Source organism: Haliotis rufescens, unplaced genomic scaffold (genome assembly GCF_023055435.1).
Source record: "Haliotis rufescens isolate VD_foot unplaced genomic scaffold, xgHalRufe1.0.p SCAF_14, whole genome shotgun sequence".
NCBI lineage: Eukaryota > Metazoa > Mollusca > Gastropoda > Lepetellida > Haliotidae > Haliotis > Haliotis rufescens.
In genome coordinates, this window is record NW_025963824.1 from 26,102,648 (window position 1) to 26,127,092 (window position 24,445).

The window sequence follows — 24,445 nt, forward strand, 5'->3', positions numbered from 1 at the left end:
GTAACTTTAGGAACAGTGTTTGAATACAATGAGTAAACTGCCCCATTTATTAAATAGTGCCAAATAATTTGCAGCCATCGTTATGAGTCTCTTATATCCCAAGTTTGCTCTTCAAATGAACTGGGCCTCATGCCAGGAAGCGATCTAAGCATTAAGACGATCATCTTCCCGAGGCAAGGGACTTCAATGACTGTAAAAGTCCATCCAGTTTCAACCCTTGCAGAATTAGGCCGAATTTCTGGGTTCGATTGTAGTGCCAACCATGACTATTACGAGTTATGTCCCTTCTATGTCACTCCTATTGACCAATCAGATTCCATCTCTGATATCACTTACATTTGTTTTTAACAAAATGGCAGCCAAGTAAAAACAATCTGATCAATAATCAAGATCTATATTGTAATAGAACCGGTCTTACTTTGAGAAGTGCATCAAATAACGTGAGCAACTTTATTAAAAACATGAAAAGATTTGGAAAATATCTGTTAATGCTAAGTTAACGGTACACATGTTTTGCAGATCCTGCAATTGACCGAGATCTGCACACAGTTTATTAACAGGATGTTGATTTTGTAACGCGATTTTGATTGGACTATACACAGACTCGTCAGTCCAACTCCATAATTTCAAACTTCATTCGGGAAGGGTGGAAACTGGACTTTTATAGTCAATTAACTCCCTTGCATTGGAAGATGTAAGACGATTAGATCCACAATGCAAGACTTAGATTTACATATCACAGTATTGCTACAGTTTTAAATCTAAGTGAGTGAGTGAGTATGGTTTTATGCTGCTTTTAGCAATATTCCAGCAATATCACGGCGGGGGACACCAGAAATGGGCTTCACACTTTGTACCCATGTCGGGAATCGAACCCGGGCCTTCGGCGTGACGAGCAAACCACTCTAACCACTAGGCTACCCGACCGCCCTTTAAATCTTAGATGGCTTTGAGGAATTGGGCCCTGGAAGTAAATTTTCCAAAGTAGACAATAAGTATGAAAATGGAACAAGGTAAATTCAAATTATCATTGTCACCGATACTGATCTTTTTACACCGTACACTTTGTAAGTCCTGTAAACCCTAGTAATGATTGGATGTAAATCTAAACACAAGTCTGTACTCAGGGCTATAACTTGACACCACTTCTTGGCTCTCAGGGGCGGTCGGGTAGCCTAGTGGTTAAAGCGTTCACTCGTCACGCCGAAGACCCGGGTTCGATTCCCAACATGGGTACAATGTGTGAAGCCCATTTCTGGTGTCCCCCGCCGTGATATTGCTGGAATTTTGCTAAAAGCGGCGTAAAACCATTCTCACATACTCACTCACTCTTGACTCTCAATGTCCTAAATGACACTGAATGATATTGATGCAAGTAACGAAACACCTGCAGAACCCAGTACCTATCCACCATGTTTGTTTGATCCTACAAAAAGCAGCACGTGATAGAGTAACTATTGTTAAAATGGGGCGATGAAGCGCAAAATATGCAAAAATGTAACTCAACTTGCATTTGTTTGCTTAACATGACTAAACATCAATATTGAATATCAAACAAATTCATAAACAAAGCAAACTGGACATCAACATAGAGCTATAACTCGAAAATATAAGTTCCACAATGGCATGTGGCAACCTAACCAGTGGCATTCACTGGGGCCACATTTCAACAAACATTTAGTATTTTTCATTAATTTGGGAAGCTCAAACTGACACTGTCATTGTTGGAAGGCCAATTCCTGAAACCCCGTTATTTTAAGCCGGAAACTACAAAAATCCAATTCCTGAAACCCTGTTATTTTAGCCCGGAAACTACCAACATTCATAAACGTTACTCAGGAAGGGGCTTGTGCACATTCCTTGCTAATAAGGCGGTCTAGCTGCCACAAAGCTATGTCACCTTGGTGAAGTACGGCGTGATGAAGACGAAGAAGATGTCATAGAAGAACAGCAGGACCAGTAACAGCGTGCACGCCTGAAAAATACAACACAAGAGATATTCATTACAAAAACATACAATTTATGTTAACAATTGGTATATTGCATGCTGCGACATTTCGATGAAGATTCTTACACTGTCATCAAGCAGGAGTGACTCCAACCAAGCAATGAGAGGTATATACTTGTTATCCATGACCTGTTGTTATTGTCAACCTTTCAGGCACATTCTATCCACACCAATATATGCATTTAGTGTTGTCCTAAGTCCCAGACTGTCTGTCTGTCTGTCTGCTTCAGTGAGTGAGTTTGGTTTAACGCTGCTTTTAACAGTTTTCCAGTTATATCACAGCGTGTCAGCTTAATGTGGGAGGAAAGCCCAAAGTGATGCAGGTCTCAGACGTTTACCACTTCGGTGAAACCCCCAAGCACGGGTATGGTGCTGACAAACCTAGAAACATAATTGGGGCGAACCGGGATTCGAACCCACAATCTTAGGTTTCTGGCGCTGTGCCTTAGACGACTGGGCCACCCGTGTCCCCCTGTCTGCTTGAACTAGTCTTATGCCAGTTTAATATTTCTGGCCTACTGAGATACAATGCCGCAGTTAAACCTGAATACCGAACTCACTGCCTCCGAGTGCTTAATCCCCTTAATGTCGAACGTCAGGCAGGGTAACAAGTACCATCTTCCATGTCTATTGGTATGGCATGGTTAGGGATTGAACCAATGACTTCTGGGCAGACGCTCTATCCACTGGGCCATGGAAGTGGTCGAAAACATGATGACACCAGCTTAGCTAGTACAACACCGCATGTATTGCAACATTTCAGATGATGAAGCGCTCCCCGAATCTTATCCACAAATATCAGACATCACAAAGGTACGTTCTAAAAATGACGCTTGATACAGAAAAACTTCCTTACCATGAAATTTGGTAGACGTATTGTTTTCATCATGTTCACAGAGAAAGCCACCCCGAGGATGTCCTGTATTATCCATGCATAGCTGGAAAAAGACAAGGTGTCTTTAGGGAGTGAACGTTGTTTTATGCCATGTTTTGTTTTGTTTGTTTGTTTGTTTAACGCCGCACTCAGCAATATTCCAGCTTTATGACGGCGGTCTGTAAAATAATCGAGTCTGGACCAGACAATCCAGTGATTGACATCATGAGCATCCATCCACGCAATTGGGATCGATGACATGCATCAACCAAGTCAGCGAGCTTGACCACCAGATCCTGTTAGTCGCCTTTTACGACAAGCATAGTCGCCTTTTACGGCAAGTATGGGTTGCTGAAGACCTTTTCTACCCCGGAATCTTCACGAATCTTATGCCCTGTCAGCAATCAGAGAAATGCCATTGAGCTACGAGGAATTACAAACTATCTTTCCTGAGTCAATGAATGGTGTAAATCCTAAGCCTTTGCAAAGGTCTTTGCTCTTTCCTGAAAACTCTGAACTCCTTACGTCTATAGCATCTAATATACGCCACTCAACATGACATTACACGGCTATGTGCGCTTGTCGACTCTGCAAGGCGGACACACGAACAGACTCGCTATGTCACATTCAAAGTTGGTTCTCACAACTTGTGATACTGGTACTTGCGTATCCGAGGTATGTTGACAATTCATTCACAAGGGACAGATAATCCGGAATTCTGAATTTCAAGTAAGTTATTCTATATATTACTCATTGACATCTTAAGAGAGAATGAACAAAAAAAGCATGAAATGTCAACCCTTCAGAGAAACTTCACTGAAGGCACCCTATTGTTCAGATGATGTCATGTAATCAATCTGTGACATCATGAACAATGGATGACATCACAGTGTATGTTTCTCAACAATGAAGCACTGTGATGTCATAAGGCTGCAAATGACCAATCAGCATTGAGAATTGCAAAAATGCACATATGCAAACATTGTAACGTTATTACACAGGATCATTCTACCTTTAGGGTAATATTACTTAGTGGCCAAACCTAGACCAGGGAAGCCATAAGCAATGACCCACGCAGTCAGCCAAGGTACAGAGGATGAAAGCATTGAGACTAATCATCTCCCGCCACCAGCAAGGGGTGAAGTGGACCTATTCTAACCCAGCTCCCACAGGGAGACGGTAGAATGACACATTTGAGAATAACCAACAAAATGCAATAAGTCATCTGTCCCAATGACAGTAGCCCCAATTTAGGCAAACTCGCTGACACCCACCTTGCCTTCCTCACCACACCTCACAAGACACTGAAGCCCAGACACAGTAGCCCCAATTTAGGCAAACTCACTGACACCCACCTTGCCTTCCTCTCCACAGCCCACAAGACACTGACACCCAGACACAGTAGCCCCAATTTAGGCAAACTCGCTGACACCCACCTTGCCTTCCTCTCCACAGCCCAGAAAACACTGACGCCAAGACACAGTAGTCCCAATTTAGGCAAACTCGCTGACACCCACCTTGCCTTCCTCTCCACACCTCACAAGACACTGAAGACTAGACACAGTAGCCCCAATTTAGGCAAACTCACTGACACCCACCTTGCCTTCCTCTCCACACCTCACAAGACACTGAAGACTAGACACGGTAGCCCCAATTTAGGCAAACTCTCTGACACCCACCTTGCCTTCCTCTCCACACCTCACAAGACACTGAAGACTAGACACAGTAGCCCCAATTTAGGCAAACTCTCTGACACCCACCTTGCCTTCCTCTCCACACCTCACAAGACACTGAAGACTGGACACAGTAGCCCCAATTTAGGCAAACTCACTGACACCCACCTTGCCTTCCTCTCCACACCTCACAAGACACTGAAGACTAGACACAGTAGCCCCAATTTAGGCAAACTCGCTGACACCCACCTTGCCTTCCTCTCCACACCTCACAAGACACTGAAGACTAGACACAGTAGCCCCAATTTAGGCAAACTCGCTGACACCCACCTTGCCTTCCTCTCCACAGCCCACAAGACACTGACACCCAGACACGGTAGTCCCAATTTAGGCAAACTGGCTGACACCCACCTAGCTTTCCTTTCCACAGCCCACAAGACACTGACACCCAGACACAGTAGCCCCAATTTAGGCAAACTGGCTGACACCCACCTTGCCTTCCGCTCCACAGCCCACAAGACACTGAAGACTAGACACAGTAGCCCCAATTTAGGCAAACTCTCTGACACCCACCTTGCCTTCCTCTCCACAGCCCAGAAAACACTGAAGACTAGACACAGTAGCCCCAATTTAGGCAAACTCGCTGACACCCACCTTGCCTTCCTCTCCACAGCCCACAAGACACTGAAGACTAGACACAGTAGCCCCAATTTAGGCAAACTCGCTGACACCCACCTTGCCTTCCTCTCCACAGCCCAGAAAACACTGAAGACTAGACACAGAAGCCCCAATTTAGGCAAACTCACTGACACCAACCTTGCCTTCCTCTCCACAGCCCAGAAAACACTGAAGACTAGACACAGTAGCCCCAATTTAGGCAAACTCTCTGACACCAACCTTGCCTTCCTCTCCACAGCCCAGAAAACACTGAAGACTAGACACAGTAGCCCCAATTTAGGCAAACTCACTGACACCCACCTTGCCTTCCTCTCCACAGCCCAGAAAACACTGAAGCCCAGACACAGTAGCCCCAATTTAGGCAAACTCGCTGACACCCACCTTGCCTTCCTCTCCACAGCCCAGAAAACACTGAAGACTAGAAACAGTAGCCCCAATTTAGGCAAACTCACTGACACCCACCTTGCCTTCCTCTCCACAGCCCAGAAAACACTGAAGACTAGAAACAGTAGCCCCAATTTAGGCAAACTCACTGACACCAACCTTGCCTTCCTCTCCACAGCCCAGAAAACACTGACGCCCAGACACAGTAGTCCCAATTTAGGCAAACTCACTGACACCCACCTTGCCTTCCTCTCCACAGCCCACAAGACACTGACGCCCAGACACAGTAGCCCCAATTTAGGCAAACTCACTGACACCCACCTTGCCTTCCTCTCCACAGCCCAGAAAACACTGAAGACTAGACACAGTAGCCCCAATTTAGGCAAACTCACTGACACCCACCTTGCCTTCCTCTCCACAGCCCAGAAAACACTGAAGCCCAGACACAGTAGCCCTAGAACTATGTTCCTTATTTCTGGCTGCTCAGAACACATCGGAACTCGGTTGGGAGGAATTCTGAAATCACAATAACGTCTGGTTCTGGTATTGCAATATAAGGCTAAAAAAACATAAAATAATTGGATCTCAGGCAATGACTTTTGAAAATATAGTGCGGGCGGGCAGTGTTTTTTTTCTTTTCTGGTTGTTCAAACTAGTTTGTAACCTAAAACAGTTGTGGGAAAGGGCCTCCCTACATAAATGTATTCCTTGATGAGTATAGTAATGGAAAACAGTATTTGACTACCATTTGACTTGCAATATTTAAGGATTTTTTTCTAAAAAAGAATCTAAATTGGAAATAAAAATGAAATGTGGGGCAAACTTTATGATGATGCCGGCGGTGCCTGAGAACCAAGACATTTATTTTTTTTAGCCTAAGGCAACTTATTAATGCATTGGGACAGTTGAAAACAACAGTGTTGAGATTTGAAACATCACACTATGATAATGTATTTCGGAAAAGATTTCTTACGCCAATACATTTCAATGAATCATGACATCCCTATTGATCACGGAGGTTGTCGACATTCACCACTTTTGTGAAATCTAGGAGTATGCATATGGTTCTGATGGATCATGTATGATTCCATCCCATAACAAGCGAATCCTGCCACTCTAAAGGGATGCAACTCTGCACAAGAAATTGCAACTTGTTACACCACTGAGTTACTCTCCTGCTGAAGTCCTTGAGTGTGACTAACCAATCTGTAGTGGCACATGCTTTTCAAGTCTACGTTCTACGAATTCTAGAATAGCTAAGGGACACAACTCAGCTTAACAAATTTGCACCACGTCAAAGCACCGAGTCGCCAACTTGAAGTCTGACTCGGGCTGTGGAGACAAACAATATACCTGCAGTCCGATTTGATCACTCTCTCCCACAGGGGCTGAAGGCAACTGTACAAGCCCACAGCGCCCGCCAGGCAGAATAGACCGATAACGCCATACACTGAAACAAACATCGCAGAAAAGTTAAGCCACAGTTAAAGATAGTCAAATATATAAATAAACTAGCAAAACAAAGTTAAGACACACTGTATGTTTAAGATAGTTTTTCTGTTGTTTGTTGTTTAACGTCCTACTCGTCCATATTGCGGCTATATTGTGGCGGTCTGTGAATAATTGACACGGTTTTAACATGGATACCCCACTCATACAGTATACTGACTCCGAGCTGACCAGTCTTGTTTTATCCCCGCTGATTGCCAGGCAGGTTAACAACAAGTTCCAACTCTTAACATTTCTTAATGTGACGCGGACTGGGGTCGAATCGCCAGCCACAAAGCCACGAGGTGGTCTTCCCTACAAAACACTGACCGGGCTCTGGTGTAGTGTACATACCCAGGTAGTCGTAGAAGAAGTACAGGAGCACTATCATGGTGCAGATGAAGATGAAGAGGACGAAGACGATGCCGACGCTGATGCTGAGAGTTTCGGGATGTTCCTCATCCTGCTTGTCCTCCGGCTGTGACGAGTCCACGGAGCCCTTCCGTCGGTGCGACTTCCGCTCCGCACTGTGTCAAGGGAGAAACTTTGTTTGTTTGTTGCTTTACAATCTCATTGAAATCAGATCTTAGTTCTCGCTACCGCTAAATAGAGAATCTCAACGAGTGTCTTTTGATATCAAATATATCAACCAGTGTTGATATATTTGATATCAAAAGACACAAGGGTGAGATTTTATTTATCATCAAACATCATTCTTTCCACTTTTTCAGTTTCTAGACAGTAATTAGCAGTTTCTGAAGTGTAAAAAGTACTGCTAACAGCTTCAGTAGCAGAGCCAATTGTGATGTCATTGATGGTGACATCATGGTAACCAATGACATCATGATGGTCTGCAAAGCATTGTGATGCAATTTCATTGCAGCCATATCTACAATGTAGATATCGCTATTCTAACCCAAGCGATATCACTTGTGGGAGCCAGTTTTGGATGATAAACAGATCTTAGGACATCCCATTACGGGTTATGTCAGAACGACCTTTCATCCGACCAATCAGAACATTACTTACCATATCATGAAAGTGATAATTTGGAATGTGTTTTCTAATCATGCAGCCTCGGCAAGTTTAACAGGGGGTGTATGACTGAATACATACAGTCTAGGCCATTATTGGCCATTCGAGAATGTTGTTTTGTTCAGTTTTGAAATATTTAATCGAGATGTCAATCTAATGTCAACTTCTTTATAGTCATTCCATTGGTCGGTCAAAGTTTGTGACAGGTCGGTCTGATGTGTCCTTCAATGGGTTGTCCTCAGATCTTTGTATAGTGGTAGTGCGAACTAAGTGAGTAAGTGAGTGAGTGAGTTTAACGCCGCTTTGAACAGCATTCAAGTTTTATCACAGTGTGTCAGTTTAATGTGGGTGGAATGCTCGAAGTGATGCAGGTCACAGACGTTTACCACTTTTGTGAAACCCAAAGCATGGGTATGGTACTGACGTACCTAGAAACATAATCGAGATGAACATACAATCATACAGGATTCTGGTGTGCACAAGGGACGCAACTCTGCACAACAAATTGCGGCATATTAGACAAGGGTTTATAAAATATCCACACAAAACAATAGCACAGGCTTCATTATTTACATTCCGTGCTGTCCCTTTAAGTCCGTTTTCGAGATAGAAATCAGATATGCTGTTCTGAATGTTTCAATCAATTGCATTGTGAATTTAGAAGCCTCGATGCTGATTGGCTGATTATAAAGCTGACCTGACATGACCTCCTATTGAGGTGTCCTCTGATCTTCATGGAGAGAGGTACCATATCAGTATAAAAGATCTGATTATACTGATGACTAATCAACTTACAGCGCATATCTGGTGGTCCCGGACCAGTAGGCACCGACTATGATGCAGGTCAAGGCTATTGCATAGATGAGAACCATGTTGGGGTCAATCTTTGGGTCAGCAGGACTGTACATCCATGCCGACAGGGGACCTCCGTCCGCAAGGTGCTGAGAAAGTAAAACCACGATTCCAAATTCCTTCTATGAATAGCATCACAGGGATTTATCTAGGATTCCAAACTAAGTGCCCTTGACAGGCATCTTGGAAGAAAATTGTTATCTTATTCAAAATTAGGATTTTTAAAGTTCTTATTTTCTTAAATTCAGAGGTAATTTTACAATGTAGTCAATGCATTCAATGCAATAATAGAAAACCAAGCATTAAAACCTCTTTCTCTTTATTGGTCCTGTTATTGGTTAGAGGTGATCTCTACAATGCCATAAAACTAGTTATTAGTTATTTCATGAATTTGGGAATACTGTATGACATTTTCTGCAGACTTGGGGCCGAGTATCGACCACTGGGCAGGTCTTTAAAGTCTCTGCTTGGATAAAATCCTAATGGCACAGTTAAAATAAGTTCCTGGTACCTGGGCCCACTTGCACAAGACAATCTTAGCGTTAAGACTATTGCAAGCATATGTTTAAGTATGGGAGTTACTATCATCTTAGCGCTATGATCGCTTTGTGCAAGTGGGCCCTGAAGGACATCTTCGATTATCCAGGGTATTAAGTCTTCATGCCATAATCATACATTCCCTCGACCCATTCATCACCAAAACTTGGGATAATCAAGGATGGGGCATATGTCTTTTTCCAGAATACCTTGTGATACTGTATATTACACAAGTCCAGTGATAAATGTTCTTCACACTAATCTGGACAAACATGTACAATGAACACACTACAGTAAACTACCGGTATGTTTATAGCGAAGTCCCTTGCGATGAACTGACGGATACCAAACTGTTTTGGGGTCCCGTCCATTTGCTGTATATACAGAGCTACAGATAAGCTGCGTATTTGCGTAAATCCCCCAAAATATTCAAAACCCAATTACTTTCAAGCATCTTGCATACAAAAATGAGTGCATTAAAGGAAAAAGTCAAATGTATAAAAACAGCTCGCTTAATACCCAATGAAGCTTTTTCAGCATGCGTACAAAGGAGCTAATTTCCGAAACACAATTATGAGCTAATTTACTTTCTGAGTCAAGCCTATATATTTAGAACAGTTATATACATCTAAAACATTATTTCATTTTATTTAAATCTCAAAATGTTCACTAATTTAGGGGAAAAAACAACAGAGTGATGAATGGATGAGTGAAATAATATTGGTTACCCAAAGAAAAATGTTATAACCCAATTAAAAGAGAAACCCCAGAGTAAAAACTCAATTGCTCAAAAAGTTATCTGGAGCTCTGATATATGCTGTGTATATGCTTGTAATGACCTACAGTTAACAAACTAAAATTAGTGGTACCTTTGAGTTCGTTATAACTGTAGTTTACTGTATTTTTAACATTCTAAAGGCACAGTAGGATTCACAAAACACACCTGGGAAAACAGAAACTGAATGGGATCTTATCAATTTCACTGAAAATATGGGATAGGTGAGGTGAGGTGAGGTGAGGTGAGGTGAGGTGAGGTGAGGTGAGGTGAAATGGGATTCAAAGTCTCGTTCCAGATTATTGCACTCAGATAGCTTATATGCATGGATGGAATAGGAAGTTTAATTTTCTAATTCCTGCTAGTAAAGGTGAGGTGAAATTGGGTTTAACATTGTGTTGAAGATTATTGCACGTATTTAGCGATGTGCATGCACGTGTGTGTGTGTGTCTGCTTGTACTAGTCCGGACTGATGTCGGTTCTATAGTGCTAGCTCACTGAGATACCATGCCGCAGTTTAACATGAATACCCCTCAGACATAGTATACTGACTCCGAGCCGACCAGTCCTTGTTTTTGCCCCTTAATGCCGAGCGCCAGACAGGGTAACAACAAGTGCCATCTTTTAACGTCTTTTGGTATGATGCTTCCGGGGATCAAACCCTGAACCTTCCGCTCTCCAGGCGGACGCTCTACCACTAGACCACGGAGGCGGACGCTTTACCACTAGACCACGGAGGCGGTCGCCAGTAATGGACAAGGTGCTATAGGACACAGATTAGCTGAGAGTCTGTTGGTCTAGAGGGGGAGTATTCTGCCTTGACTCACACTCACCTCCAGGCTGCCGTTGTCCTTCCACATGATGAAGCCAACAACGATGTTGATGCTCTGGTATTCACTTGCATTTCCTCCTGGTGTAACCTGTCAATCAACCAAAGACTAAGTTGTAACATGCATTAGCATCTTGTATCATGGTCTCCATCTTGTATCATGGTGACCATCTTGTATCATGGTCTCCATCTTGTATCATGGTGACCATCTTGTATCATGGTGACCATCTTGTATCATATTGACCATATTGTATCATGGTCTCATCTTGTATCATGGAGACCATCTTATATCATGGTGACCATCTTGTATCATGGTCTCCATCTTGTATCATGGTCTCCATCTTGTATCATGGTCTCATCTTGTATCATGGTCTCCATCTTGTATCATGGTGACCATCTTGTATCATGGTCTCCATCTTGTATCATGGTGACCATCTTGTATCATGGTCACCATCCTGTATCATGGTCACCATCTTGTATCATGGAGACCATCTTATATCATGGTGACCATCTTGTATCATGGTGACCATCTTGTATCATGGTGACCATCTTGTATCATGGTGACCATCTTGTATCATGGTGACCATCTTGTATCATGGTGACCATCTTGTATCATATTGACCATATTGTATCATGGTCTCATCTTGTATCATGGAGACCATCTTATATCATGGTGACCATCTTGTATCATGGTCTCCATCCTGTATCATGGTCACCATCTTGTATCACGGTCTCCATCCTGTATCATGGTCACCATCTTGTATCATGGAGACCATCTTATATCATGGTGACCATCTTGTATCATGGTCTCCATCCTGTATCATGGTGACCATCTTGTATCATGGTCTCCATCCTGTATCATGGTGACCATCTTATATCATGGTGACCATCTTGTATCATGGTCTCCATCCTGTATCATGGTCACCATCTTATATCATGGTGACCATCTTGTATCATGGTCTCCATCCTGTATCATGGTCACCATCTTGTATCATGGTCACCATCTTGTATCATGGTGACCATCTTGTATCATGGTCTCCATCTTGTATCATGGTGACCATCTCGTATCATGGTGACCATCCTGTATCATGGTGACCATCTTGTATCATGGTCTCCATCTTGTATCATGGTCTCCATCTTGTATCATGGTGCACTTAGAAAATTCTTGAAGCAATATAAAAATGAACCAAGACTATTTTCGGCCAAATATTCTCACCAGCTGGGTGTCAGTTTTTAATGACACAACCAATATGGCCACCGCCTGGTGTTTCTGAGCTGAAGTTGCCTTCTCCACAAATGAGCAGTTTCCTCTTGCTACTGTCACCACCTTGCCCCTCACATCGATTGTCCAGTCAGAATCGTTGCAGCCGTTTGATCCAAGATGTACAAGCTGATGGTTTTCCTGTAGCAGAGCAAGCATTTAAGACATATACCATAGAATTGAGAGTTTTATATATTATAACTCACTAGATTATAATTTCACTAGCCAAGTAGGAACCAAAGTAGCCTCGGGCTACAGGCCACCAGGCAGGAGCCAATTTCCCACACTGGCTCAGTGCTGTCCTACTTTTGGGGTTCTTGATCTTTTCATGTGTATATTGGTACCATGCAACTCCGGATTAATTAGGTCATGGCGATTTATTGAGCATATTGTACACAGATATGCAGCACATTGGGAATTAAAATTCCTCAAGTTATAAGTGAGTGAGTGAGTTGGGTTAAACGCTGCTTTTTAACAGTATTCCAGTCATAAAACAGCGTGTCAGCTTGTTGTGGGAAGGCAGCCCAAAGTTATGCAGCAAAGTCTCAGATGTTTACCACTTCGGTGAAACCCACGAGCACGGGTATGGTGCTGCTGAACCTAGAAACATAATCGGGGCGAACCGGGATTCGAACCCACAATCATAGGTTTCTGGCGTGCCCAAGGGAAGCAACTCTGCACAGTAAATTGCAATGCCTTAAACGACCGGGTACACGTGGCCCCGGAATAAACTTGAATGACCATGTGTGATAAGAGCCCTTCAAATATTTAAAACATATACCCAGTAACAGTAAAAATCAATCAAACTCAATATAAGTAATGACTAACTCATATTACCATTTTGAAAGCCACATAGTTTTTTTCAAATTTGAGACAGAGAAAAATATTTATCCACATCAAGAAAAGTTTTAATGCATAGTAAAATACCCAGAAGATTTCTGGGCAGTGAATGACCTATCCACCATTTTTCAACCAATCAGATTGTGACAAGCTTTCCTTTCAGTTGTACAACTTGTCATATTTCTACTCTACTGTACTCACAGTTTGGTTGAGTGCTGGAGGAATTGTCTTGAAGTCTTTATTGTAAGCAAAGCAGTAATTTGATGATGCTCCACTTGCTGCTTGAACTTTCAGAACACCATATTCCCCCAGTACCTGCACCATAAAAGCAACAGGATATAGTGTCCAGGGTATGAAATCCCTTGTATTTTAGTGCTGCTGGCACTGCTAAAACGATAATGACATGGTTAAAATCAAATTCACTATGTCAGTTGATGGATCAAACTTATCTTTCTAGTTGTCACACTTTATATTGTTTGTTTGTTGTTGAACGCCGCACTCAGCAATATTCCAGCTATATGAAGGTGGTCTGTAAATAATCGAGTCTGGACCACACATTCAAGTGATTGACATCATGAGCATCGATCTGCGCAATTGGGATATGATGACATGCATCAACCAAGTAAGTGAGCCTGACCAGAATCTTATTAAACTCAGATCTAAATTCCCGCTGTAGCTAAACAAAGATCTGAGGACATCCAATTACAGGTCACGACAGAACGACCTTTCGTGAACTTTGACCGTCCACTGAAACAACTAACAAGAAGTCGACATCAGCCAATTAGAAAGCAGCTTTCTCGAGCTCTGCATCACTCGTTTCAACCTGGCGACTTCCATTTCACACTACGCTTGAAAAATATGTTGACACAGCTCTCGATTAAAGTCTTGAAAACAGAACAACCCACGTACTGTGCAACACCTCCTCCATTCAAATGTTTATTCCACAGTAGTGAGAGATAGACAATAATTTTGAAGGAATCAGTTTTACGGGAAGTAACTATCATTTGGAATACCCCGTGTTAACGTTTTCGAGGTTGCATGATTAGAAAACACATTCCGACTGTGTAATATCTTGATAAGTACTATATTACCCGACGTACCCTAGAGCTATGTACTGTGAGAGTAACGCGTATGGATACCTCACGTGCCTGTGAAGGTAGTCCGCACGTGCTGTCACTCGGCTATGACGTATTGACCGGCCATGTGGCGGGCAAATAAAAGTCTCTCCCAAACGCCTCTGGTTTTGTCTCTAGTCTGAGGGCTAGGTTATAACAATAGGCGACGAGGTATAAACCTGAAGTTTTGCGAAGTTTGGAAGCGCAGTCGAGATCACATCGTCTGTATACGCGAATCTTGGCGAGTTTAACGAAACAGTCGAAGATTGGAGCCAATATGCGGAGCGAGCCGAGATCTTCTTCGAGGCAAATTCTATAACTGAACACAAAAGTCAGACCTTGCTGAGTTCCGTGGGAGGTAAAACTTATGGATTAATAAGAGACTTACTTCGCCCCGAAAAGCCGACGTCAAAAAGTTTTGAGGAACTTGTGAAATTGTTGAAAGACCATTACAACCTCCAACCGTCGAAGATTGTGCACCGCTACAACTTCAACACGAGAGTACGGAAGCCCAACGAGACCATCAGTGAGTTTGTTGCTGTATTGAGAAAAGTGACTGAATTTTGTGATTATGGAGCATTCCTTGACGACATGCTGAGGGACACATTCGTTTGCAGTATAAACAAACAGAAAATGTTATCCAGGTTACTGTCAGAAGATAATTTGACATTCACCAAAGCCGTTGCCATAGCAACATCAATGGAAGCGGCTGATAAAAATTCTGCTGATCTTCAGAAACAAACTGCAACATCCAGTGACACTGGTATCGTCAACTTTATTACGAAGAAACAAGCCAGGGGAGGTAACTACAGTTCTTCATGTTTTCGTTGTGGCAGAAGACATGACCCTTCAACATGCCGTTTTAAAGATCAGGAGTGTTACTCGTGTGGACTTGTTGGACATTTATCACAGAAATGTCTCAACAAGAGGGGAAATGGTCAGAGGAGAACTTCACATCGAGGTGGGAGATAGAGTCAAGGTCGCCGAGGTAGACATCACAGACAGTACGGAAATAGAGCGAACTACATTCAAGAACATGATTCACAGGAGGATTCTGAGGGATTTGTGGATGTGAGTGAAGCATATGAGATGTTCATGGTTTCTGGTTCAGTGAACAAACCAGTTTATGTACCAGTACAAGTCAACGGTCAAGAGTTGAAGAGGGAATTTGACACTGGGGCTGCGGTATCCATTGTGAGTGAAAAGACTTTGTCACATCTTCAACAGAGTGTAGAGAACTTGACTGTGACACCTACGACTAAATCATACCTTGGATACACCGGAAATAAGCTTGATCTTGCGGGACAGGTGATGGTGGAGGTTGATTTTCAAGGAGTGACTGCGAGTCTGCCCCTATTAGTCGCCCGAGGGAACCGTGCTAGTCTGTTTGGACGTAACTGGATTGATGTGTTTGATGTTGATTGGAATATAATCAAACATGTGACTGCTAAGGATTCGCAAAGCAGTTTGAGAACTGTGTTGGATATGCATCCTGAAGTGTTCAAGGATGGTTTAGGTACGTTCAAAGGAACGAAAGCAAAGATATATGTTGACAAGAATGCCCAACCGATCTTCCATAAAGCAAGACCAGTCCCATATGCATTGAAGCAGAAGATTGAACATGAGCTTGATCACCTACAGAGTAATGGTACAATAGAAGCTGTAGAGTTTTCTGAATGGGCAGCACCAATAGTACCTGTGGTGAAGTCCGACTCGAGTATTAGAGTCTGTGGTGACTATAAAGTGACTGTGAACAAAGTGTCCAAGTTGGATAAATACCCAATTCCAAAGACAGATGACCTGTTCGCAACATTATGAGGAGCAAAGTTCTATTCTAAGTTGGACCTAAGTCAAGCTTACCAGCAGGTCTTGTTGGACGAACATTCCAAGCAGTACATCACAATAAATACACATAAAGGACTCTTTCGGTATAACCGTCTGCCATTTGGTGTGTCGTCAGCTCCTGGTATATTTCAGCGCATCATGGAGAATACCCTACAAGGTCTTGAACAAGTTCTGGTCAGGATTAATGATATTCTGATTGGTGGCGGTTCGAGGCATGAACACTTGACACTCTTAGAGGAAGTTCTGAGGAGACTAGCGGCAGCAGGTCTGAGAGTTCGTAAGGACAAGTGCAGCTTCATGGCAACAGAAGTTGTGTATCTTGGATACCGTCTGGATAGAGAGGGCACCCATCCAGTCGCGGAAAAGGTCGAGGCCATCAAGGAAGCGTCACCTCCGCAGAATGTTACAGAACTGAAAAGCTATTTGGGTATGCTGAACTATTATGGAAGGTTCATGCCAAACCTTTCCACTGCTCTGGCACCGTTACACAAACTGTTACAGAAAGAAGTACCATGGAAGTGGAGAAGCCGACAACAGTCAGCTTTTGAGAAATCCAAGTCACTGCTGTGTTCTGATAAAGTTCTCGTTCATTATGATGCGAAGAAGGAACTGATTCTCTGTTGTGATGCATCGCCCTACGGAGTTGGTGCGGTACTGTCTCATAGTACTGAAGAGGGAGGCGATCGTCCCATTGGATATTCATCATGCTTCCTAAACTCCGCTGAAAAAAACTATTCGTAACTGGAAAAGGAAGGCTTAGCAATGCTCTTTGGTGTGAAGAAATTTCATCAGTACCTGGCAGGAAATCATTTCACTATAGAGACTGATCACAAACCATTGTTGGGATTATTTGCTGAGACCAAAGCGATACCAATGATGGCATCAGCACGGATTCAGAGGTGGGCACTAACATTGTCTGCTTATGAGTATGAACTTGTCTACAGACCAGGATCACAGATCGCCAATGCGGATTGTCTGAGCCGACTTCCTGCGAAAGAAAAACCAAGTATTCAAGAAACACCTGTACCTCCGGAATACATCATGCTTCTGGAACTGATGGATACTACACCTAGCTGTGACCTCCAAACATATTCGTTCATGGACGTGCCAGGATCCTGTGTTGTCAACAGTGTTGAGATATGTACAGTGTGGATGGCCTAATTTCTGTGAAAACCGAGAAATGAAGGCATACTACTGTCGCCGTGATGAGCTGACAGTACAGGATGGCTGTGTGTTGTGGGGTAACCGTGTAGTGATTCCCCCGCCAGGTCGGGATAGGATTATTCGTGAACTTCATGAGGCACATCCTGGAATCAGTAGGATGAAGGCACTTGCTCGTAGCTATATGTGGTGGCCTAGCATGGATTCAATTCTGGAGTCAACAGTGAAAAAGTGTGAGGTGTGTCAGCAAATGCAGCAGATACCAGCTAAGGCACCCCTACACCCGTGGGAGTGGCCTGAGCAACCATGGTCTCGTGTGCATATTGATTATGCCGGACCATTCCTTGGTCAAATGTTCTTGGTGATTGTGGATGCATATAGTAAATGGATAGATGTTGTTGTTGTGCTCTCAGCTACATCTTCAGCTACAGTGGCAGTTCTTCGTAGAGTGTTCACAACCCATGGATTACCCGAGATGTTAGTGAGTGACAACGGTACCTGTTTCACTAGTGAGGAATTCAAAGCATTCATGGATAAGAATGGTATTCACCATGTGCAGACAGCTCCATATCACCCATCATCCAACGGTCTCGCTGAAAGGTCAGTGAGTACATTCAAGGAGGGGATGAAGAAGGTACAAGGTCCGGATATTCAGACTCGTCTCGACAGATTCTTGTTACGATATAGAACAACACCCCAGACAACTACTGGACAAACACCAGCCGAACTTCTGATGAACCGGAGACTACGAACACATCTAGACTTGACGCATCCTTCTGTACAGCAGACAGTAAAGAAGAGTCAATCGAGACAGAAGATTCAACATGACCTACATGTGAAGGACAGAAGTATGAAGGAACATGACACTGTGTATGTTAAGAACTTTGGAAATGGACTGAAATGGTTACCTGGTACAGTCTCGAACAGGACAGGTCCAGTATCGTTTAGGTAGAACTGTCTGATGGTCGAAATGTGAGGCGCCATCAGAATCATGTGCGTACTCGAGAAACCCAAGTACCCGGAGGCAATACTGACTCTCAATCAGATCAACAGGTAGAATCTGCTCTACCAGAGACGTGCGGTGTCGAGATACCTGCTATCAATGACTATCCAGAGAAGGATCACGTGTCAGAGACGATACAAGATCCTGCTTCAGAGATTGTACTATCAACAGACAATAGCAATGTTAAATCTCCCATTCTGAGTAGATCTTCTAAGAGGACTCGACGTGAACCAAGATATCTTGAGGACTTTGTTAGGAAGTAATTGGTTAATGAGATTCAAGTGAACTCATGTTATTTTGGGTTAAGGTAAAGTTTACTTGAACAGTAGAAGTTAACATATTTCTCTTATGGCAGATACCTACTAAATCTAGAGAATGATTTTTGTAGATTGCTTTCTTTGTGTACAAATGTTGAGAAGCACCTTGGCACCTTTAATGTAGATATGTTTGGTTTAGAACTGTTTCCATCTAAAGAGGGAGGAATGTAATATCTTGATAAGTACTATATTACCCGACGTACCCTAGAGCTATGTACTGTGAGAGTAACGCGTATGAATACCTCACATGCCTGTGAAGGTAGTCCACACGTGCTGTCACTCGGCTATGACGTATTGACCGGCCATGTGGCGGGCAAATAAAAGTCTCTCCCCAACGCCTCTGGTTTTGTCTCTAGTCTGAGGGCTAGGTTATAACAGACTGTCACTTTCATGATCTGCTAAACGACGCTTTGATTGGTCAGATGAAAAGTCGTTCTGACGTGACCCGTAATGGGATGTACTCAGATCTTGGTTTAGCCATAGCGAGAACTAAGATCTGATTTGAATGAGATTGGCCTGACCACCCAATCCCATTAGTCGCCTCTAACGACCAGCATAGTATCTTCTTATGGCAAACATGTGTTGCTGAAGACCTATTCTCTACCTGGATCTTCATGGGTCTGACGCACTTTAATTCAATAAGCACACCTGACCTAAACACTGAAAAAACCTGCACACATAATGAGTACGTGTTGTAGACTTAGCTAACCCATACCCTTCTTCAGGACTAACCCTGAAGCACATAGAGAAAATCTCACCCTCGTGTCTTATTATATCAACATGATCAAATATATCAATGAGTGATGATATATTTGACATCAAAAGACACAAGGTTGAGATTCTATTTATCATCCAACATCAATCTTCCAACTTTTTCAGTTTGTAGACAGTAATAAGGAGTGTCTTAGTGTAAAAAGTACTGCTGACAGCTTCAGTAGCAGAGCTGTTACTGATGTCATTTGTTTGTGACGTCATGGTTACCAATGACGTCACAATGGTCTGCAAAGCATTGTGATGCAGTTTCATTGCAGCGATATCTACAATGATCATACCCTGGCGATATCTCCCATGGGAGCCAGTTTGGGATGATAAAAAGGATTATAATGGGGTGTTTGATTGGCAAGGGTGCCCAACTGTCAGGATCATGAACATGCATTTGATCAGAAAAGGCACATGACCCAAAAGATGAAGAAGGTGTAGGCAACACTGCGGTTTACTTGACACAGCTTGTAGGCTAATTGGCTCAGACTGCCAGCAGTGGCTCTTGCTTCACTGATCTCATGTGCTTCATAGATCCTTAGGATTAGTTATTAGCTATAAGGGTATGTTAACCTCCAACCCTGTCTTTAACCTTTGGATCCCCTTTTCTTTTAAGATAAACCCCTACAATCATAGGGGTTAGATACCCCTTTCCGATCAAAGACCCCTTTTCGCTCCTTAGTTAGTTGTGTTTGTTTGTTTGTTTGTTGTTTAACGCCGCACTCAGCAATATTCCAGCTATATGACGGCGGTCTGTAAATAATAGAGTCTGGACCAGACAATGAAGTGATTGATATCATGAGCAACGATCCACGCAATTGGGATTGATGACATGCATCAAACAAGTCAGCGAGCCTGACCACCCGATCCCGTTAGTCGCCTTTTACGACAAGCATAGTCGCCTTTACGGCAAGCATGGGTTGCTGAAGACCTATTCTACCCCTGAATCTTCATGGGTCTAGGTTAGTTGTGAGGTAGGGTATGCGTTAGCTATCACCTTTAACAAATAAATCAGATGTAATCTGATGAAAATCTGTTGAGAATTGAACTGTGCATGAATGAAAGGTGTGACATCACATTCAGAAATTATTTCATGGATGATTTAAAAACACCCAAAGCCGTCAATATCCTCATTAGACCAGCTGAGCTTCAAGCTGGAAACGCTAGTTGGATCCTTCGTGAACTGAAGTCCAAAAATAAGGACGCGCTACTGCAGTGTCCCAAGGGTTGCTTGATCAGATAGGGGATCCATGGGTTAAGGAAAGAGTCTGGCCAACTTGTCAGGGTAACCTACATTACATCTTCCTGAGGCAAGTGTGTCCACTAGCCTATATTAAAGCATAGTTTCTGTCCTTGCCACATTAAGACCACTTTTTCCGACTCGACCCTGGTGCCACCTCGCGTAGATCACGATATGTGCACATTGTAATGAAATGTGATATCCAATCAGATCGCTGTTCTTATCTCGTGTAGCTTCACAAAGATGGCGAATACCATGGGCAACAATCTAGTCGATCAGATAATGAAAACATTCACTATTTCACCCCTGACACAAAGACATAGGCAATCGTTCTAAGGGTTTAAAGAGGAAAAAATATATTTGTGTCAACAAAGACAGGCAGCGTTAAAGGGGCACTGATCTAACGGACTGGTTGTTGCCTTTGTTATTGTTTTCCCCCCGTGAGTACCCGGATGATACGCAATGCAACTGAGCGTGACCAGAGACTGGGGTACCGTCTGCAAGGACAGCTAAATAAACTTGGAGGCTGGAGGCAATATTTGTTTTACGCATTTTTGAACACTGATTGGTTAACTGTGATCTATAAAGATTTCGACAAAGGGCGCATGTTAATTAATTTCTTCAGCCTAAACAAACAGACAAAAAGAACAAGGGAGCTCATCGGATGTCGTCATTTGGAAATACCCCAGATGGTTATAGTTTAATAAAAAAAAAAAAGTATCCATGCAGTGAAAGCATTTTCGGATTTCGGCTTGCGTCGATAATACGATTACTACTCCCTTGTTGTCATCCACGTTTTTTCGTATAACCCTACACTTGTGTATTTGTCGTCATTCACTTGATGCTCAGTTAATGAATTTATTACAGGTACAATTAGTGGTAGCACCACTTAGATTACCTGACAAAGGTTCCCATTTGGCATTTATTGTGTCTGGGGTAATTATTCAATCTAAATCCAGGTTTCAAGTGAGGTGAAATGTGTGTTATGTAATATGCACGTGGCAGCCCAGCAAGAGATGAATGATCAGTTGATTTACTTTTTTTTGTAAATCAACGGATCGTTCCTAGTCATCAAAGGATTAACAGAAAATACGTTGATTGATTAATCACTGTTATCTTGCACAGTGGATATGTCAAGAGTGAGTGTTTACATGTCTAGGTTTACTAAAACAAAGGGAATACACTCACATCATGGCGCGAAGTGCCGATGTAAAAACAACATACTTTGTTCAAAGGGTTAACTAATAATACGTTGATTGATTGATCATTGTTATCTATCACTCAATGGAATTTTTAGGAACCGTGGACGTTATGAAAATAGTTGTCACATGGGCTTTCTCAGCCGACCATTGAGACTTGACACCTATGTAAAACACCTGAAACAATCCAAGTGATCAGTTGAGAAACGAACACAGATTATAATATCCCGAAACGATTTATATCTTTTAAAATATTTGATTGTTACTGAGACACGTAACATCGAATAAGTTTCTTTGTACAGCTGCAGACGAGTGGGATATTGTTCCTTTGTGTGGATATTCACGGATACATTCCTCGAACAAGGAAGCTGCCTAAAATTTATACACATAAATTTGGTAGGTTGTAATTATGATATTTTCGAAGGTGTATGAGTTGATTTTGTGAAACATTCTCTGATTGCAATCATATTTACCACAGAAAAGTGTGCTTGTTGTGGCAAGGGTGGAAACAATTAAGACTTGATAAAAATGCTGGTGGACGCTCTTGCCTCCGGAAGATGCTAACACTAATCCGAGTAATCCTAATACAACTGATCTAAGATAACCACTACTGGGGCCAGTTAGCGCTATAAGCTACGCCCGGTAAACTCTAATCTTCCTCCATGTCATTTATCAACAGTTAGGTTGTCTTTTTGTTGTTATCGATCATTTAATATAAGGCAATATATAATGATTGATAAATGGAAAGTCAGTGAACGAAAACTGAACGTTTCCGATGCTCAATTTTGTATCCGTGTCATCGACCAAAGGAAAGAGCCTTATTTACAAAACATGTTTGTAAGAATATCAGTTGTACGTGAACATCATTGTGTCTCACCTGGGACAAGCCAACTACTATGACAAATAACTTAATCAACATTGCTGTGGCAATATACTCTTCCTCTTCAAAACATTGTAACCTCCATGTTTGAGTTAAAAAGGGGAGGCAACTCACAAAAAGAGGGGCGTCAGCAGAAAAGAAATGATGAAAAGTTTTACTGCCCTTTCTAGCAGTGTCAGGGTAAATTCCCTTTTTTTTTTTTTTTTTTTATTTATTTATTTATTTATTTATTTATTTATTTATTTATTTATTTATTTATTTATTTATTTATTTATTTATTTATTTATTTATTTATTTATTTATTAGACATCCCTGGTGCGACATCAATGAGTACATGTTTGGTACTCAATTATTGGTCATTACGTCTAAAATAAAAATATTTATTATAAGTCAGACAGACAGACGCTGGTAAAGATCAGGGTTAGAATTGGTCCTCAGCATACATGTTTGGTACTCAATTATTGGTCATTACGTCTAAAATAAAAATATTTATTATAAGTCAGACAGACAGACGCTGGTAAAGATCAGGGTTAGAATTGGTCCTCAGCAACCCATTTTTTTCGAAAGCGGTGACATGGCAGTATTAACTTTTCGACGGGGTATCACTTGTCCCCAACTTGATTCAAATAAAACTTGTTTTCTATGGAAAGACAATTGCTGATTGTGGCGTCAAACAACTAACAAACCTACTATATGCAAGTCAGGTGACAATCATGTAACGGAGAAAGTCTCTTGTTGACTTCATGACACCTTCTTCTCACTGAAACGGCCAGTTTAACACAACATGCCCGAAGTATCGTTTGACTTTGACTTATGTTGTTAATGCGATGATATTGTCGAGAAAGAGTCGTCACACAGGTTATGTAGTACCACAAGATGTTTCACACGTATATTCTGATAACACGATTGTTCTTTTTCGTATAACTGCATGGGGACGTATGGTATTTCCAATAAAGTTAAAATTTGTGTCAATGGCGTGCGTGCGTGCGCGAGCGAGTGAGTGAGTGAGCGAGCGAGTTTTAACGCAGCTTTGAATCGCATCTCAGTTATATCCCCACGTGTCAGCTGGACATAGGAAGAAACATTAAAGCAGAAGTGAAACACCTAAGCACGGGACAGTGCTTACAAACTTAGAATCATAATCAAGGGGGCGGATTTAGAACTCACGATCACAAGTGTCTTGCGCGTCTAAGGGACGCGACTCTGCACAGCAAATTGCGGCACCTCAGACCACTGGGCTCCCGAACCCCCGGTAGATAATTCAAAGAAACACGAGCTTACATCAAACAGTTTGAAGTGAAATGAAGTTTAACGTAGCGTCCAGGATTATTGCACTTATATAACGCCGTGGTAGCACGTGTGTGTGTGTGTGTGTGTGTGTGTGTGTGTGTGTGTGTGCCAGTCCGGATTAATGCCTATTTATAGTGCTAGCCCACTGAGATACCATGAATAACATGATTACCCCACTCAGACACAGTATAATGACTCCGAGCCGACCAGTCCCTGTAATGCCGAGCGCCAGACAGGGTAACAACAAGTACCATCTTTTAACGTCTTTTGGTATGGGGATCGAATCTCGGACCTTCCTCTACCACGAGACCACGGAAGTGGTCTGGACAGTTTGAATATTGTCGCTTGGGTTTGCTCGCATTGCCGTTTATTTTGTTACAGTTGTAATGATGTATACTTGTT

General features: G+C 42.4%; 1 protein-coding gene across 1 annotated transcript in view; it reads right to left on the bottom strand.

The window, feature by feature from the left end:
- LOC124131256 (signal peptide peptidase-like 2B) overlaps positions 1-22,867 on the bottom strand; it is a 33,881-nt gene extending 11,014 nt beyond the window's left edge. Inside the window, exons 1-10 of the mRNA XM_048395208.1 lie at positions 22,751-22,867; positions 13,436-13,549; positions 12,350-12,535; positions 11,138-11,224; positions 8,936-9,081; positions 7,460-7,632; positions 6,971-7,067; positions 6,020-6,133; positions 2,865-2,946; positions 1,901-1,975 (exon numbers count right to left, since the gene is read on the bottom strand). Coding sequence (XP_048251165.1) covers positions 1,901-1,975; positions 2,865-2,946; positions 6,020-6,133; positions 6,971-7,067; positions 7,460-7,632; positions 8,936-9,081; positions 11,138-11,224; positions 12,350-12,535; positions 13,436-13,549; positions 22,751-22,792 — 1,116 coding nt within the window. The 5' untranslated portion in view covers positions 22,793-22,867. The remainder of the gene's footprint in view (positions 1-1,900; positions 1,976-2,864; positions 2,947-6,019; positions 6,134-6,970; positions 7,068-7,459; positions 7,633-8,935; positions 9,082-11,137; positions 11,225-12,349; positions 12,536-13,435; positions 13,550-22,750) is intronic.
- Positions 22,868-24,445: the final 1,578 nt, after the last annotated feature.